General features: G+C 37.2%; 5 protein-coding genes across 6 annotated transcripts; 1 reads left to right on the top strand and 4 right to left on the bottom strand.

The window, feature by feature from the left end:
- Positions 1–925: 925 nt before the first annotated feature.
- Positions 926–1499, bottom strand: LOC116055489 (5-hydroxytryptamine receptor 3A). Its single transcript, XM_031307506.1, has one exon. The coding sequence runs from the start codon at positions 1426–1428 to the stop codon at positions 1156–1158; it is 273 nt and encodes a 90-aa protein (XP_031163366.1). The 5' UTR covers positions 1429–1499; the 3' UTR covers positions 926–1155.
- Positions 1500–1507: 8 nt separating this feature from the next.
- On the bottom strand, positions 1508–5218 carry LOC118496278 (5-hydroxytryptamine receptor 3A-like). Its single transcript, XM_036007359.1, has 9 exons — positions 4984–5218; positions 4751–4805; positions 4351–4514; positions 4117–4161; positions 3866–3972; positions 3295–3464; positions 2893–3027; positions 2340–2591; positions 1508–1786 (listed from the first exon to the last, which is right to left on the bottom strand). The coding sequence occupies exons 1-9, from the start codon at positions 5008–5010 to the stop codon at positions 1572–1574; spliced, it is 1170 nt and encodes a 389-aa protein (XP_035863252.1). The 5' UTR covers positions 5011–5218; the 3' UTR covers positions 1508–1571.
- A 1696-nt stretch (positions 5219–6914) lies between these two features.
- On the bottom strand, positions 6915–8207 carry LOC116055388 (receptor-transporting protein 3-like). Its single transcript, XM_031307367.2, has 2 exons — positions 7941–8207; positions 6915–7346 (listed from the first exon to the last, which is right to left on the bottom strand). Exons 1-2 carry the CDS (start codon positions 8183–8185, stop codon positions 7016–7018), a joined length of 576 nt encoding a protein of 191 aa, XP_031163227.1. The 5' UTR covers positions 8186–8207; the 3' UTR covers positions 6915–7015.
- A 1162-nt stretch (positions 8208–9369) lies between these two features.
- Positions 9370–10737, bottom strand: LOC116055389 (receptor-transporting protein 3-like). Its single transcript, XM_031307368.2, has 2 exons — positions 10465–10737; positions 9370–9956 (listed from the first exon to the last, which is right to left on the bottom strand). Exons 1-2 carry the CDS (start codon positions 10605–10607, stop codon positions 9617–9619), a joined length of 483 nt encoding a protein of 160 aa, XP_031163228.1. The 5' UTR covers positions 10608–10737; the 3' UTR covers positions 9370–9616.
- Positions 10738–12238: 1501 nt separating this feature from the next.
- On the top strand, positions 12239–16763 carry tctex1d2 (Tctex1 domain containing 2). 2 transcript variants are annotated; one of them, XR_004898845.1, is made up of 6 exons: positions 12239–12482; positions 13140–13273; positions 13890–13959; positions 15694–15757; positions 15859–16140; positions 16233–16763. XR_004898845.1 is itself a non-coding variant. In XM_031307369.2 (5 exons), the coding sequence occupies exons 1-5, from the start codon at positions 12436–12438 to the stop codon at positions 15904–15906; spliced, it is 363 nt and encodes a 120-aa protein (XP_031163229.1). In that variant the 5' UTR covers positions 12239–12435; the 3' UTR covers positions 15907–16763. The 2 variants fall into 2 exon arrangements, 1 of the variants encoding a protein (XP_031163229.1); XM_031307369.2 differs by having other exon boundaries at positions 15859–16763.
- Positions 16764–16982: the final 219 nt, after the last annotated feature.

The raw sequence follows: 16982 nt of genomic DNA, 5'->3' as shown, positions 1-16982 counted from the left end.
AAAGTTGTCTACACACATTTTGCGGGTGAAATACAGACATGATCTAGATAAGTAGAAATGTAAAAAATAAAATATAAAATAAATTTGTTTGTTAATGTAAGTGCTCTTAAAGTCCTACATCTAGAGGTAGGTTCATTTAAAATGTGGCATGCCTGAAAAGCCCTGAATCCCACAAAGTCCCAACAGAAGGAAACCATCAGAAAATATTAGTTAAATATCTTTTATTTACCACCCAAAAGGGAAAGTGTGAAATGTCAAGGTTGTCAACATCAGTGGGAAATCAATTAGTGCGGATTTGCAGATTTTAATTTTACAAAACACGTAAATGTGATAAAAAAAAAAACATATTGGAAAGAGTTTTTTTTAGAAGTTCAGTGTAGAACTGATTTATTATGTTATGGTAAGTGGGTGCATGCATTTTATAGAGTTTGGATACAAGATATGGCCGAAAGTATCAAGATTTATGTTGGGTGGGCCCATTGGTTTTATTGGACATCTTGATGCAGCAGCATTGAGTGATATTTTAGACTTTGTGGCACAGAAAGCTCAGATCAGTGCCTGACATCACCAATCACTGCAGCAATGAGTAAAAACCTTTTGATTGTATGTCCACGTACTTTTGGCCATGCAGTGTACCCTTTTTAGTGTACCCAATGTTTTGTTCACTCTGTGTGTGACTAAACAAGTGTTTGCTGCTTTGATTTTTAAAATGTGTTTAGTTACTTATTTAATAATTTTAGAGATATTGTTTGCGTAATATGAATAATAGAATATAGGATTCAAAACTGGCATTAAAATGAATGAATAAATAGGAAAACAATTGGAACATGATTATCATGTTTGAAATAAATGTCAATCGAAAACTGAATGAGATTTTCTTAAGTAATTTTATTTTGTATACAATGGTTTTCCTCCATTTTAGAGTGGCACAATATAACACAAAAGTCTTAGAACTACATCTAATTAATGTAGTAGAGTTATTTTAATGTCCAATATAATTATATAAGATAATATAACCATAATACAATAACTTTAGAGTATGTAATGTCTTGGCTCCAAACAAAACAACAAATCTATCATGTATTGATAACAAATCAACAAACGTTTGAGTCAATAGCTACATGAATGGAGCCCATTAAAACAGACAGCAGATGTCTACTGACTGTACGAGTTTACCCAGATAATGATGATGGTAAAGAAGCTGACTGATATGAAGAGGATGTAGAGGCCGAACAGCAGGCGGTCTATGATGAAACCCACCTGGATCCACTCCTCCGAGCTCTGGCTTCCACCCAGCTGCTGCTCCACCTGAAGGCGGACGGCCTGGAGGTCTCTGCTCAGGCTCCTCAGCTCCTGCAGGGCCTTGTTCTCCACCGCTGGCCCCCTCTCCTCTGCTTTTTGCTGTGCCACCACAGCGTTGGGTTTCATGTCTAGTTTTCAAGGAAGAAAAGATTGAAATTTAAAAATGATCATTACATTCACTCCTTCAATGTGGTGTATTTATATAAACAATCATGGTAATCCATCTGATTCACTCTGTATATTCAGTAATTTTCTGTAATCTTTCATTGCTAAATTTCGTACGCATGTATTAAACCACCTAAATCTCTTAGTTCTTTAGTCTTCTGAGGCAGGCAAATGAGGCGGCCCAAAATTTGCAGAACAAGCACTTGGATCCAGCGAGGAACGGGAGAGAAGTCAGCAGAGCCACACAGCAGGTTGGTAATGAGGATGGTCTCCAGTAGACTGGTCACCATCAGAGCCAGGCAGACAGAGAAGAACACATCTGGCAGAGAGAGACAGGGTAGAGGTTTGCACTGTCAGAATGTGTTTACTGTATATTCATTATGCTTGTCAAACATAGAAACCACTCTGTACCCTTTCTGGAAATGCATATGTAAATTATTTGTAAATCTGAACATCATTTGCCCACATTATCTGTTTATGGAATGGGGCATGGAAATCAAAATTGCAGCCAATTTTAATACTTAATACTTACTTTAATACTTGTCCACACTACCTGCCCCAAAGCCCCATGTGCTTAAGATCTTTGAAAGCATGAGTTTTTCTGCAATGTAACATGTTTCAGTAAATACAGTGAGTCTGAATAACACTGACTTATGATGGGCGCCCGGAGAGCTCAGTTGGTAGAGTGGGCGCCCATATATAGAGGTTTACTCCTCGACGCAGTGGGCCTGGGTTCGACTCGGACCTGCAGCCCTTTGATGCATGTCATTCGCCCCTCTCGCTCCCCTTTCATTTCTTCAGCTGTCCTGTCAATAAAGGCCTAAAAAATGCCCAAAAAATCATCTTTAAAAAACAAACAAAAAAACACTGACTTATGAGAGGTATGGTGTTTCCGGTAATAGGCAGCAGGTCATTCATGATGAGCAGGAAGACAGTGTAGCCCAGGATGAGGGTCATCTTGAAGGTGGACCGGTCCACAGTCTGGGGAGGCAGCAGGAAGCTGAAGAGGTCCACTGTGATGAGGAAGCAGCTGGGGATCAGCAGGTTCACCACATAGAGGGTGGCCCGGCGTCTAATTCTGATCTGCATAGGGAAGAAACAAAACACTTGGCCAGGTAACTTTTCTGTGAACATTTGAAAACTGTCTGAGCTTTTAAATTTTTTGCTCTGAAATAATGTTTTCATAACTTTGTCCACATACAGTATTGTTATTGTAACTGCTCAATTAGGATTTCAATAGGACTGATATTTCTAAGAGTGTTGGACAAATGCAAGTCATTTCACAACAGGTTTGCTTGCTTCCAACCTGATTACATTACATTACTCTTACAATCTGAGACTGGAATGCAATTTAAGGTCTATTTATTGCAATTTACAGACATTACAATCAACCTACATGAAATGAAAGCTCATCAATGTAATCACTATCGTTAAGGACATGGCTGTATTTGTGGGTGGTGATATCCAGCAGCTCCCACTCCCCCATGGTGGTCATCACCTCCTTGGAGTACTCTGTGATGTCCTCTGGACTTTTCCCCAGGAAAATCTTTATGTCCATCGCTGGGGAGAGAAGATTAGAGAAATATATTATCCTGTAAAGTCAAGGCAAAAACAAACTTTATTAAATACATGATTATTATCATTTTTTTTCCTTTGGTAAGTGGCCATAGTATCACAAAAAATGCACTCTAAGTGTCCCTAAATAGAAGTTGGTATCAGGACAAAGAGAACTTACTGCCTCTAACATTTAAATTCCATGGACACTTATGTTCAAACTGACATACAGAAGTCTTCAAAGGAAACGAGACAACTGGTAAAGTGCCTTACCTAAGTGGATGTAGGAGCTGAAAGTCATAGTGCAGTTCTGTACATCGAAGGGGAAGGTGTAGATATCGAGGTTACAGGAGCTGACAACTCTGACTGGTTGAGCATCATGCACCAGACCGTCACTATACAGATACACATACGGGACAAAGGGGGCTGTGTTTTCATCCATACTGCAAGAAAGGAACAAGCACAGAAGTTACGAATTAAATGTCTACAATATGAGACCTTTAATTTAATTTAAATTTAACCTAAATTTGTCAAAAAAAAAAACAACAACAACAAATGAATCCTTCGAACAAGTATTGCCTGTTTAGTCAAAACCTGATGTTGTCCTTTATTACAATGTACATGGGCACTGCTGTTTATTTTGAATCAATCCCACATAACACTGTCCTGCTGCTGGAAATACTCTCTAGAGCACCAAACGTGTATTGTTCCTAATAGTCATAGAAAATGTTGTATTGTATCGCTAACATGGTTTATTCACCACACACACACACACACACACACACACACACACACACACACACACACACACACACACACACTAATAGTATATATATATACTCACAATTCATTAATTACAATATCTGGCACCCAAAACTTCTCTCTGGGAAGAGATATCACGTTGGTGCCGCACTTGATTGGGTCCCAGCTGACAAACTCGTTCATCCACCGCTAAAAAAACAACAAAACTGTTGTCAGTGCACCGAGCAGGTACGGTATAAGTAATAATCACATCATTCACAAAACATAATCCTGCATATATCCCTATATCACTGACTGAGACATTACGTAAAATGGATTGATTGCAGTACTTACATAAGTTAGCCAAAGGTAAGTGAGCAAGAGTTGAGCCTTTTCATCCTTGAAGAGACGAGAATAGCTGCTTTTAGGCACAAAAAACACGATAACGCCTCCTGATATATAAAATGACTTGTGAGTGATTTGCCTAATGTACTTTACATCTGAATAGTTTTTATTCTAAGATAAGTGACACATAGTCATGCAAAATAAGCAATGGCACAAACTTATCTACAAAGAACTGAAACATACCACTCCTATTATCGCATACATGGTAAAGTCTGTGGTGATGTTGGTGCAAGTGGTCATGTTCATGACGGGTCGTATGGAGCTCAGGTTGAAGAATGGAGTCAGAGCCTCCAGCAGGGCTGGTTGGTTGGGCTGAGAACAGTTTAGCTTGATGGCACTGCACGCAGCTAACAAGACGATTAAAAAATGAAAAGTCCAATCACTGGGATTTTGATGAACTTATTTCCAGTTCAATGCACATTACAAATTATTTAAATTATCCAGTATTTGGCTTACAACATTGCACATACATTATACATTGTGTACATGTAATACACGTTCTCCTGCACTTTTTGATTCTATTCATCCTTATATTTTTTGACACCATACAGTATAAACATGCAATGCTTTCCAAAAGGCTTACCTGGTATAAGAACGAGAAACGTGACCACAGTGGGCCTGGCTGATGGAGGGAGAGACTAGAATGAAACAAATATGATAATAATTGTTTCAATTTAAACAACTAAAACATTAAAAACCATTGATTATTTATTATTTAAGAAAGGGTTATCAGAAAGTATTTATTATAACTAATGTTTAGGCTCAGAAATAACACTTCACAACATACAGAATATGAACCAGGAGAATATTCTTTACCTTCAGTGTAGTATCCTTGAGTGCCATGATTTCTACAGTTGTCAGATAAGAGCAGTTTCTTCACTATCAGTTGTCTGACAAGCACACAGAATAATCATCACCTGCTTTATGGGAACATTTTCTTTTAGTTGTCACTTGCATGAACAGGATAGTCATCTATCCATAAAAAACCATTGCCAGACAGCTAAGGCATACTCACCACCTACCTGGCAAATTCACTCTTGCAAGACTAACTTCAGCCTTTTGTGACTTTGTGATATACAAAGTGCCACTGTACACCAAGCGTGATGTGGACAAACCCCTGGCAAATGATGTGGGAAATGGAAAAAAAACTGCACGGCAGCTACTTTCCCTGTAGGTGGTTTTGTACAAAACAAAGATGAACCACAGTTAATGTATTGTACCACAGTGTGTGACTTGCAGATGCTAAGGACTGACCACAGCAGCATCAGCGTCACACCTGCTGGTCATACACAAATAAACAGTGGATGGCCTGTGAGAAACATGTGTCCTCTGGTGTCACCCCAGACCTCCTGCCAGCCAACCTTTTTTCATTTTATATTAATGTTGTCCGTCAAAAATAACAAGGTTAACACAAAATGCTTCTGCAAACCAACCTTTCTGTATATTATAATATGGCTGTTCAACAAGTTGTCACAATGTGGTACTCTAACAATCTCTTTGTTGACTACACATGTACAAAAATAGTCAATGTAAGCCTCGTACATTGAAATTGTAACTATTGTGAAGGACACTGCTGAATTTATTGAAACTTTGAGGCTATTGTGGTGATGTTTAGTCACACAGACAGTCATGGCCTTTTCTTTGAACTTTGAACCTTTTCTGTGTGCCATAGACACTTTACCACCCAGCTGTTACCATCCATGAAAAAAGAATAACCATATAGCCTATGCAAAATATCAAATTTTCTAAAATCCTCACCTTTACCTGTCCAAATATTATATTTTATATTTAAGTGTTGTAGGCTGTTACTGTTACGGATCAGTTTATATCAGTGACTCCTTTATACATACTTTTAAGTGTCAAAATGTATCCTGCCCTCTCCCTTAATGTCCATAATTCAACATGTAAAGACATGAATGGCATATTCACAAACTTTGTATGAAAAAAAAGACACCATCATCTAAAAAAAGTGGTGCTCTCTGGTTCTAAGGATAAAGGTGGATATGAACATCTGGACTTCTGGGACTTGAATTACACCTTTAAGGTGAAATGGTCAATAGATTGAAGAGCACCAGACTCATCATGGTACTTTATCCCAAATAACATAACTTTTTATTGAAATGTAACTACAATATTACAAAGTTTCCATTCTTTAAACTATTCTGAATTGAAACTGATATGTACTGAGTCTCTTAAATTGGTAACAAATAAGAAAGGCAACTAATATCTACCCAGAACTATTTAATGAAGAACACTTGCTGTCGCCACTTTTAGTGAAGTCTGTCACTTTTCATTTATTTATTTTTTGTTTAAATTATTATTTTCCTGTTTATTTTACCTTTACAGTATATTATGCTGATTGTATTTGTATTTGTATAATGTATGTTTACGAACTGAGATGACTGACTGTAAATTTAATTATTCTCCTCTCATTTTGTGTCATATTTACACATTACATAATACATAAATAAGACCAATTTATTTGAAAACAGATAATACCCACACTACAAATCACAAATCCATTCAGATTTTTGTTTGTATGTGCTTTATTCATCTATCACGTTTCTGATTGTAAACAGGCTTGTTTAATGCTTTGTGCAGACCAATTCATATTTTAAAGACAATGAACTGCCAACAAGAATAAATATGAAAGCTTAAATGCACTTGATTATATATACAGTATATATATAATCATATACATCATATATATAAATATATGATAAAGGGCACAATACAATGAAACAGAATAACAGGAGGAAAAGTCTTATAATGTTTTGCTAATATGAGCTAACAAATAATAATAATTCTTTTAAGTTATTAACAAGGCTGGCTTAAAAGCCACACAAGCTCAATTCCTTGTACAGATGCCTAACATGCAGGCCTCACAATGATCAGGCTCATGGGGACTTTTGACATCCAGGCTAATAAAAGGCCTGTGTCCTTTGTCCAGGTGTTCATGGTAGCATTTGATTCTTATCTTCTTCACCAGATTCTCCAGGAGGATGTCGATGTTCTCTGAGGGGATGCTGGGCTTCTCCATTGGAGCTCCGCTGCACTGCTTGCAATTCTGACGGAAGGGCCTCACCTTGACAATGCCATGCCCAGATGTTAGGCGCATGTGAAAGACCACCATCACCCGGTTGGAAGGCCAGCCTCTTCCACACTTGGTGCATTTGAACCTTGAAAATGACATAGGATACAATTAAGTCTAAGAAAGAAAGTATGAACTGGCCCTTTAACAAAATGTCACTCATTCATTCAAACGTTGCCAGTCTAAAATCTATGGTCCTACCAATAACATTATTTTGTTTCTCAATATAACTCTAACGTTACAATAACCCAATTTTTGTCACACTGGACATTGCATTAATTTATTATAATTTCCTTAACCTTAACCTAATCCTTATCCTTACCCTAAAATGTAAAGCTTTGCATTGTGGGAACAAGTTTTTGTCTCCAAATCACAAAGATACTTTGTCCACACAACTTAAAGGTTCTATATATGTCATGTAGAACTACTAGACGTTGCACTAGAGCACCAAAAGACAGGGAAGTTTGATTTACAACCAACAGAGAGTGTGACTATCACTCCACCAACACTTTAGATAGCAATCAGTTTGTTCAAAACTTCATATATAAAACATTACAGTGGTACAAGTGCGTATAAATACACACAAATCCATCAACTAAACTATAAGTTGTATTAACCTAAGTAACAAATAGATAACAATAGATAATATACAGTGATTAACAGTTACGTCCAGCACACTGACCTTGCACATGTGTTCCTGATGTACTGCTCCCAGCCTGGGTTTGGGCAGTCAGGTACAATAATTTCATCAAACTCCAGACGCCAGGCGTCTCCTTGTTTAAGATCTTTTGTTTTCATCTGGAAGATACATGTCCACTCTGGCTGTGCCATCCTGTCAGTGCCAGTGTTGCTGGTGGTTGAGGAAGCGACAGACACGGACAGCTGATCCGCACAGTATACAAACAGCTTGTGAGAATGACTCATCATGACTATAGAGTCTGGGGAAAATGAAACTTAAAAGTGTAAACCTGGTTTCCTTAAGTTTCAGTTCTAGTTTTATAATATGAATAGAATGAGAAATGGCAAGTTTGTTTTTAAGGGGCAGTTGTTAAGCATATAAAACATTCGTCACTAGAATTGCTGGATAGCCTGTTTATACACAGAAATAAAGAGAGGGAAAGCCCATGCAATGAACATGTAACTTACTTGTTTGTGTTTGGGGGCGCCCTGCTAGCTCAACCGGGTTGAGCATGCGCCCATGTACATAGGGTATGGAAAGCCAAAATATGGAAAGCCAAAAGGGTCAGTCCTTGCTGTAGCGGGCCGGGTTAGATTCTGACCCTCTGCCCTTTGCTTCATGTCATCCCTCTCTCTCTCCCACTTTCCTGTCTTAAGCCGTCCTATACAATAAAGGCAAAAAAAGCACAAAAAATAATCTTTAAAAAAAGAATTGTGTCGGTTTGGGTGAAAGTCTTTTAATTTACTAATATATCACACACATAAGATATGTGTGGATTAACTCCCAAGTGAAGGACTGCAAGATAAATGAAACTGAAACGTTTTCCAGTTGTAGTGATGCAACACTGCCACTTGCTGGTATTATGCTGCCTTGTCTTCTATGTCTTCTGTCTTGCAGGAGATGAAAACTAATATATTATACTATAACTTTATTCAAACAGATGGCCTAATTTTGCAGAAGTAATTTTACTTTACTGTAATTGATCCACTCTCATAATTTCCACATAGAGAAATGGATATACAGTCACTCCTCAAACATTTCTACCTTCTCCTGTGCATGATTCGATTTAAACTTAAACTCCCATTTTAACTTCTGTTCTGTTTGTCATTAGAAACAAGAGATTAAAAGTATTTACCAGATTGATTGTGCAATGAATCATTCTTATACATAGCCAATATCATGACTGCCCTCACTGTTTACACATTATCTTGAGTCACATTCAGCTATTAGTGAAGGAACTACAAGTGCAAATAAACGGTGCTTAACATTGCTGGTTTTATGTATACGTATGTACAATATCCCACTTTTCTAAAATATTTGTCTGCACGTTCAAATATGTTTTTGTAAATGTTATGTTTTAGTGAATCATTCATACAAATAATAAATAAATTAGACCAATTTAATTGAAAACACAAAATACCCACACCATAAATCACAAATACATTTAGTTTATTGCTTGCATAAGCTTTGATTATCTAACACATTTCTGCTTAAGAGAAGGCTTGTTTAATGCTTTTGAAAAGACAAAATAACATTTTAAAGAAAATTGATAACAGGAAAAAACCAACAAGAATAAATCATTTATGAAAGCTTACATGCACTTTATCATATAAAAAAGATGCAAGCAATACAATGTAACAGAATGACAGGAGGGAAAGTCTAATACAACTGACGCTTTGCTAATAGTACTTTGTCTTTGGACAGATGCCTTGCATACAGGCCTCACAATGTGCAGGCTCATGGGGACTTTTGGCATCAAAGCTTCTAAAGGACTTTTTCTTTCTGCCCAGGTCTTCATTGTAGCATTTGATTCTTATCTTCTCCACCAGATTCTGCAGGAGGGGTTTGATGTTCTCTGAGAAGATGCTTGGCTTCTCCATCGGAGCGTCGCTGCAAATCTTACAGTTTTGACGGGAGGGCCTCACCTTGACAACGCCCTGCCCGTATTCCAGGCGCATGCTGCAGACCACCATCACCTTGTTGGAAGACCAGCGTCTTCCACACTTGCTGCAGTTGAACCTTTAACAAAATGACAAGTAAAACTCAAGTATTAGCTATAGAAACATTTGGAAGCAGAATAATCTTTGTTCTGACATTTTTGCAAGACTTATGGTTCTTTGGCCTCATCAACTGAGGTCAAACTCTACCAATGACATTATTTCTCCGTCAATATAACTATAACTCTATAACCCAGCTTCTGTCACACTAGTCATGGCATTAACTTACATTGATACCCTGAACTCTAACCTGACCATTACCCAAACCTAACCTTAACCCAAAACAAATCTAAATATAGTGGTTTACATTGTGGGGACCAGTTTTTCCCCCCCAAAATACACACGAGTAAGTCACCATATTTAATGTGACCATGTGATTTTTGTCCACACAACTTATACAATGCATGTACATAGACATACACTCAAACCTTAATAAACCTAAACTAAAATTTACAGTATATTAACCTGGCATGTACCATACTGTGTATACAATCCAATTACTGTTTTTAACATTAGTCCATCACACTGACCGTGCACTTGTGTAAACAATAGACTTCTTCCAGCCCGGTAGTTGGCGGTTAGGCACAATGCTTTCATCAAACTCCAGACGCCAGGAGTTTTTAAGATTCTTTGCTGTAATCTGGAAGATACTTGTCCACTCTGGCTCTGCCATCCTGTCAGTTCCAGTGATGCTGGTGGATCAAGAAGATACAAAACACGGACAGCTGTTCTGCACTGTATACAAACAACGTGTGAGAATGAGTCATCATGCCTAGGTTGAGAGACCATAAGTCTATCAATACAGAGTTAATGGGAAATGAAACTTAAAAGTGTACACCTGGTTTCCTTAAGTTTTGGGTGTAGTTTTGATCTCTTCAAAGCACTCACTAGTGAAGGACTGCAAAAGAAATGAAACTGAAACAATTTCCAGTGGTATTCATGCAACACTGCCCTGTCTTCTTTGTCTTTTATCTTGCAGGGGATTAAGAATAATATTTACTATATATTTTTTAAATACATGGCATGATTTTGCAGAAGTAATTTTACGTTACTGAAAGTGATCCACTGTCATCATTGTTTCCATGTGAACGATCACTCCTAAAATATCTACCTCCTTCTAGTGTGCATGGTTCCATTTCAACTATAAGTCAAATTTTAACTTCTGTTCTTTCTGAAAATGTATCATTAGAAACAAGAGATTAAAAGTGTTTATCAGGCTTGATTGTGCAATAAATCATTTTTTTTATTTTTTATTTGATGCCAATATCATGGCTACCCTCGCTGTTTACACATCCTGCGTAACATTCAGCTATTAGTGAAGGAACTACAAGAGTCAGTGGTGTTTAACACTAAACAATTAACTCATAAACCTTTAATCTCTTCCAGGAGAAGCACATAGACACTTGTCAGTGGCTCATTAAACAAACCAATGCAAATATTAAGATCTAACGGCTCATTTCCCATCATTTGCAGTTTTAATGTTAGATCAGAGAGTAATTCAATTACTGGTATTGTAATTTGTATATCATCAAGGGCCTGTAGATAATGATCAATACTAAATGTAATAAATCACACCATGTTCAACAATTAGCTGCAATAACATTAGACAATTGATCTGGAATTCAAAATGAGTTCCTTTAATTGTTCTTATATATCTTCATATTTTAAACAGAATTATTGGTTTGTGTTGTTTGACTCGCTGGTGCAGTTCGGCTCTGCATTTAACTACTCGTGTTAAATTGGTAAAAATCTTGATGCAGATAGTTTAAGTTGGCCTATATGAGATACCTGATAAAATACTTGTGGATTTTAATAGGTACAGTGTAATGTGGAAATACTTTACTTTTTCCTTTTAGTTTTGTGTGATTTAAATCTAACCTTTATATCTTAGCAAAAACAAGCAAGAATGAGAGTGAGCATGGTGAGAATGTGCCAGGATAGTGCTATTCCTATGCTATCAAAGCTGGAGACCGATCTTTAAAACCAGAAAGTAGTCAATTTGCTTCTGAAATCAGTGCACTTTGTGCTTCTTTTCTCAGGTAAGTGCAGCCAAATGAGATGTTCTGATTTGGCTGCAGTTGATGAGGCCTTGTCTTGAAAGCAGGAGTTCAGCAATCATGATGAAGATGGTTAGTGAATTGGCTCCATGTGTTACATTTTTGGATACCAACCCTGGACTGATACCAGTGCATGTGGAAGTTAAGGCTAGGAGAAATGAAAACGGCTTTACTAGAATCTGATATAGATAAACGTAAAACAAATTATAAATAAGTGGTTTAAGTAGCCTACGCCATGAAGTTAGGTAAACGATGCCAGTACAAATGTATTTACCGTACTCTTATTTTGAAACCGGAAAATAGGAAATTACGTCGCTATGGTAACGGATGAAACTCTGCAACGATTAGCTAGCTTGTTAGCAAGTCGGACTTCTTTATTTCCTCTTGCTTGTTGTATATCATATTGTTTTACCTAGCTTGCTAGCGTTACGTTATTGACATGCGATGGAGGGGTCCGATACATACCTCATACGACCTAATCATCAGTACAAGTGAGTTGGTCAAAGTGGTTAAATATGACTTATTACGGGTGAAGTTAGCTTTTAGCCAGCGAGTTTATTGCTAACTTAGCTAGATATGTTTTGTTCGCTCAGGTAGCCACTATTTAGTAGTTTTTTAGTGTAACTAGCTAACTAAACGTGTTGTGCCATTTTAACATGAACTGTTAAGATTGGCGCCAATGTAACGTAGATAACGTGGCTATGTTTTTTTTTTTGGTGTCAATACTGTAGTTAGCTAGGTAATGGCTGTAGGACAATGTGACAATATGGTCCAATGTGAAGGGAAATGTCTCCAGTCACCAGCCTAATGTTGGTGACGTTAAATGATAAGTCGTAACGTTAATGCACTTGTCTGCTTCACTGTTTACCTAGGGTTAGAAGGCACTCAATTTAAAACAAACATCTAAAATTAGAATATAAAGTACGTACTTATGTATAAGATTAAGAATATAAAATATAGGCTACAGAATGTAAAACACGTTACTCAAATATAGTGTGGGCCATTAATAAAAAAGTAGAACCATCAGATTTCTACAGCTCTGTGACCCATACTGTACTGAGAGAGGGTGATCAGTCTTGGCCACTGTGGCCTGTGGGAGCTGATCGAAGTTAATCTCCTGCCTTGTTGCTCACTGTTTAATCATTCAGGTTTAAGTCAGCCATTGTGAAGGAGTGCATTCGTGAAATTGTGAGGGAGCGACTGTCTGGGATGCTGTATGATTCAGAGGAAGTCTCAGAGCTGTCCCGTTCACTGGCAGACGATATTAAGGACAAAGTGAAGAGTGAGTGACTGATGCTTTCTCCATTTCTTATTTTATAACTCCAAAGGATAGAACATTCAAGTACTGTTGTAAATACAGTAAATATTTGTTAATTCACAAACTGATGTAGGCAGAATACACAGCAAGCAAAATGATCCTCCAACAAAATAGAACTAAACAAAATTAGATTGTGAAAAAGTAATGATTGAACCTTTTGGGGTAACCTAGATTGCTTTGGAAATGTATCATAAGAAGTTTTAAACATTCATTATCCTCCTGATTGTCAAAGCTACACTACATACTGAAGATGATCTGCCAATTATGAAACTTGATTTTGCTGCCAGAACTATGCTGAATCTCTTGGAGAAGGAAACCAAGTGCAATGTGAACTAAATACAAAAGCTAGCCAAAAGATTAAAGCTGAATAAAATGGTTTAAAACAAAATTTTTGTCATTACAAATATAGTCAACAAAATAACATGTCTTTATTAAAACAAGTCCTACTAGTTAACTGTTTTATCTAAGTAAATGCTACACAGTAAGTGTAGCATATTAGTACCCATCCCTGTATTGTCCCTGCATAATGTTGCACAGTTACTGATATACACTATTACATCTCATTTCTCTTCTTTAACAGATGCAGGGTTTGACAGATATAAGCTTGTTGTGCAGGTGGTCATTGGAGAACAACGAGGACAAGGAGTCAAGTGAGTGATTATTTGCTAGTAGTAAACAAAGAAACAGCTGTTACATTTTATAAAACTACGCTATTTTAGTGGGGATATTATCTCTAACTTTGGCTCTTCTTACCATCAACCTTTCATTTTTAACTCATCAGTGATAAACAGAAAATTTAAGCAAATTAGAGGATGTTGAGTTTGTATTGTGCACTTCAGGGATGCTCAAGCCGCAATATAAGCCACAAGACCAGGGATGCAATAACAGCACACTATATGTTCATTATTTTCACAGAATCTCTAGCAGTATAAGCACACTTTCCTTACCTCTCTGCTGTCCTGAAGTTACATTTTGCTTAAATTTTAGTATTTTTTTAATCGCAAAAATCTTTACAACTGAGTGGCAATAACAACACAATAACTTTAACTTTAGTGTATTTAAAAGTAAGAACAAGATATTTTAAAATTCCAAGAACATTTTTCCATTCAGTGACTCAGTGAGCCGACAGCATTATTTAAAGGAACGCGCCGACTTATTGGGAATTTAGCTCATTCACCGTAACCCCCAGAGTTAGACAAGTCGATACATACCCTTCTCATCTCTGTGCGTGCTGTAAGGCTGTCTGACGGCTCCAGCGGCATCAGGCCAGCACATAACATGCAGGTGAATGGTTCCAGTAATCCTACTGCTTCGAATAAGTGACAAAATAACGCCAACATGTTCCTATTTACATGTTGTGATTTGTGGAGTCACAGCGTGTACAAAAAACAACGTAACATGAGACACAGCCATCTTCTAACCGTAAACAAACCGGGAACTATATTCTCAGGCGGAAGAATATAGTACTTGGGCGGAATGATTTGCTTTGCAGCAAGCCTGTCTGAGAATATAGTTCCCGGTTTGTTTACGGTTAGAAGATGGCTGTGTCTCATGTTACATTGTTTTTTGTACACGCTGTGACTCTACAAATCACAACATGTAAATAGGAACATGTTGGCGTTATTTTGTCACTTTTGTCACAATTCGGAACAGTAGGATTAGTGGAACCATTCACCTGCATGTTCTGTGCTAGGCTAAGCTACCGGTGGAGCTGTCAGACAGCATTACAGCACGCATGGAGATGAGAAGGGTATGTATGGACTTGTCTAACTCTGGGGGATACGGTGAATAAGCTAAAGTCCCAATAAGTCAGCGTGTTCCTTTAACTCGTATTTCCTGATGTTTAGCCTTCTTTTTTTGCTGTGCGATTATGGTTTTAAAATGGCATTATTCTAGCAACATTTCAGTGGAAGTAGCTAGTAGCTAATATTTACTCTTCACATTTTTATCATCAATGTTAATGTTAGTAAATAAATACCCTGCTAAATTAATAAATTGGTGACTTAAAATGTAGTGGTTATGAAGGTAGTTTGAGGTAAAGTTAGATAAATCAATACCACAATGTTTGATTTTGATCAGCGCTGTCAGATATGTATTGACTCAACTAATGTTTGTGTCTGTAGTTTAGTAGTGTTTTATTAGATTGATTTATATTAATAGGTGTTATTAATATATTGCCTACCTCTTGTATGTAAATAAAGCTCTCAAAAATACCAGAGTTGGAACCTCCCTCTGACTCAGTGTCAACAAAAATGTTATATAGTAAATATCATAGAAAATAGTGTTGATTTAAAGGGCATTTTGCATTACGTTGTAAAAGGTTTTTTAAGTAGTAGTTTAGACCTTTAAAAATTAATCCATGACCTTCTCATGTGTTTTACCAGGATGTCTTCAAGGTGTTTGTGGGATGCTGACACAGACAACTATGCAGAAGATGTTTTCATGAACGTAGGTGTCTTTGTTCTGTTCACTTAAATGTCGGGGGGGAGAGACTTCTCAAAAAGCTCTTTTTTTTTCTCCAATAAACTGTGTTTTACCTTTGGGTACAGGACAGCTTGTTCTGTGTGGTGGCAGTTTTCGGAAGCTATTACTACTGAGGACAAGAGGATGGACGACAATTCTTTCACATGAAAGATGTGAGCTGAACATCCAAATGAGACGGCTCACCGTCAACACTTCGGATCCACAGTGCGTTGATCTGAAGTAACTCTAAATGTATTTGGTGCAACAAGACAGAGGACATTCAGTATAGAAGTGATGGATATCTGTGCTGATACAGTAGCGATGTTACAATGAAGGACTTCAACAGGGTTTACTGACTTGGCAAGATGATTATTGAAGACTGAGGCCTCTTAGAAAAGTTACCTGTTGTTCACTTTGAAGGGTTAACAGATTAAACATGTCCCCACCAATATTTCTAGAAACATTTAATGTCTATTCAGCAGACCTGCTAGATTAGTAGAATGCTTGTAATCACAACTGAATGTACTGCAGTACAGTGCGTATTTGTACTACACTTTGGGTGCTTGACTTAGCACAGCAGCTACAGTAGAGGTCAGTATTTGTCTCTGATTGTCAACTTCATGACAGGTTATTACTGTCGAGATGAGTAGAAAGCAACACGCACACTACTTGCTTTATCTCCTTTGTGGTGCAGGGAATTAATTCCCCCAAAGTTTAATTAAAACAAATCAATCTGCATTTTGTCTTTGTTGTCTTTGTTTTTTTTTTCACATGGCCATCATACATATTTCATGCATGAAGGACTTGGGCCTGGCATGAAAATGAGGACAATATCTGTCACACATACAAAGAACAGCTTTTTTAATGGTTTTTCCCTCAGAAATATAAAATTTTGGTTAAATATGTTATTCCTTTTGAAGCAGTAGTGTGATGTTGCACGACGGACATTTGTATTATTTTTTACAATTGTAATAAAATAGCGTTGCTTTTATACATGGTGATGGTTTTGCTTTAAACATGTATTGGACTTATTTATGATTGCAGTACAGCTTGGAATCAGGTATGGTAGTGATTACAAAACAAAAGGATGTAGGAAAGATTATACAGTAGTGATTGTGCTCGAGGCAGCTAATTGAAAGCTTCTTGCTATTGCCATTTATTCATTAGCCCCATTTGGGAATTGCGCTATCTAAGTGAGAGGACCACAAAG

This window comes from Sander lucioperca, chromosome 11 (assembly GCF_008315115.2).
Source record: "Sander lucioperca isolate FBNREF2018 chromosome 11, SLUC_FBN_1.2, whole genome shotgun sequence".
Classification (NCBI taxonomy): Eukaryota; Metazoa; Chordata; class Actinopteri; order Perciformes; family Percidae; genus Sander; species Sander lucioperca.
The sequence above is the reverse complement of the archived record's forward strand: the minus strand, read 5'-3'. Positions and strand labels throughout refer to the sequence as shown.

What these genes read in the sequence shown, in the direction of transcription:
- LOC116055388 (XM_031307367.2), bottom strand. Translation starts at nt 8,185, where the DNA reads ATGATGAGTCATTCTCACAAGCTGTTTGTATACTGTGCGGATCAGCTG. An exon ending in ATCAGGAACACATGTGCAAG is followed by an intron (nt 7,347 to 7,940) that starts GTCAGTGTGCTG and finishes GTCATTTTCAAG; the next exon opens with GTTCAAATGCACCAAGTGTG.
- LOC116055489 (XM_031307506.1), bottom strand. Translation starts at nt 1,428, where the DNA reads ATGAAACCCAACGCTGTGGTGGCACAGCAAAAAGCAGAGGAGAGGGGG.
- LOC116055389 (XM_031307368.2), bottom strand. Translation starts at nt 10,607, where the DNA reads ATGGCAGAGCCAGAGTGGACAAGTATCTTCCAGATTACAGCAAAGAAT. An exon ending in ATTGTTTACACAAGTGCACG is followed by an intron (nt 9,957 to 10,464) that starts GTCAGTGTGATG and finishes ATTTTGTTAAAG; the next exon opens with GTTCAACTGCAGCAAGTGTG.
- LOC118496278 (XM_036007359.1), bottom strand. Translation starts at nt 5,010, where the DNA reads ATGGCACTCAAGGATACTACACTGAAG. An exon ending in GATATTGTAATTAATGAATT is followed by an intron (nt 3,465 to 3,865) that starts GTGAGTATATAT and finishes CCTTTCTTGCAG; the next exon opens with TATGGATGAAAACACAGCCC. An exon ending in CAGCTCCTACATCCACTTAG is followed by an intron (nt 3,028 to 3,294) that starts GTAAGGCACTTT and finishes TTCTCTCCCCAG; the next exon opens with CGATGGACATAAAGATTTTC.
- tctex1d2 (XM_031307369.2), top strand. Translation starts at nt 12,436, where the DNA reads ATGGAGGGGTCCGATACATACCTCATACGACCTAATCATCAGTACAA. An exon ending in CGACCTAATCATCAGTACAA is followed by an intron (nt 12,483 to 13,139) that starts GTGAGTTGGTCA and finishes TTAATCATTCAG; the next exon opens with GTTTAAGTCAGCCATTGTGA. An exon ending in CAGAAGATGTTTTCATGAAC is followed by an intron (nt 15,758 to 15,858) that starts GTAGGTGTCTTT and finishes CTTTGGGTACAG; the next exon opens with GACAGCTTGTTCTGTGTGGT.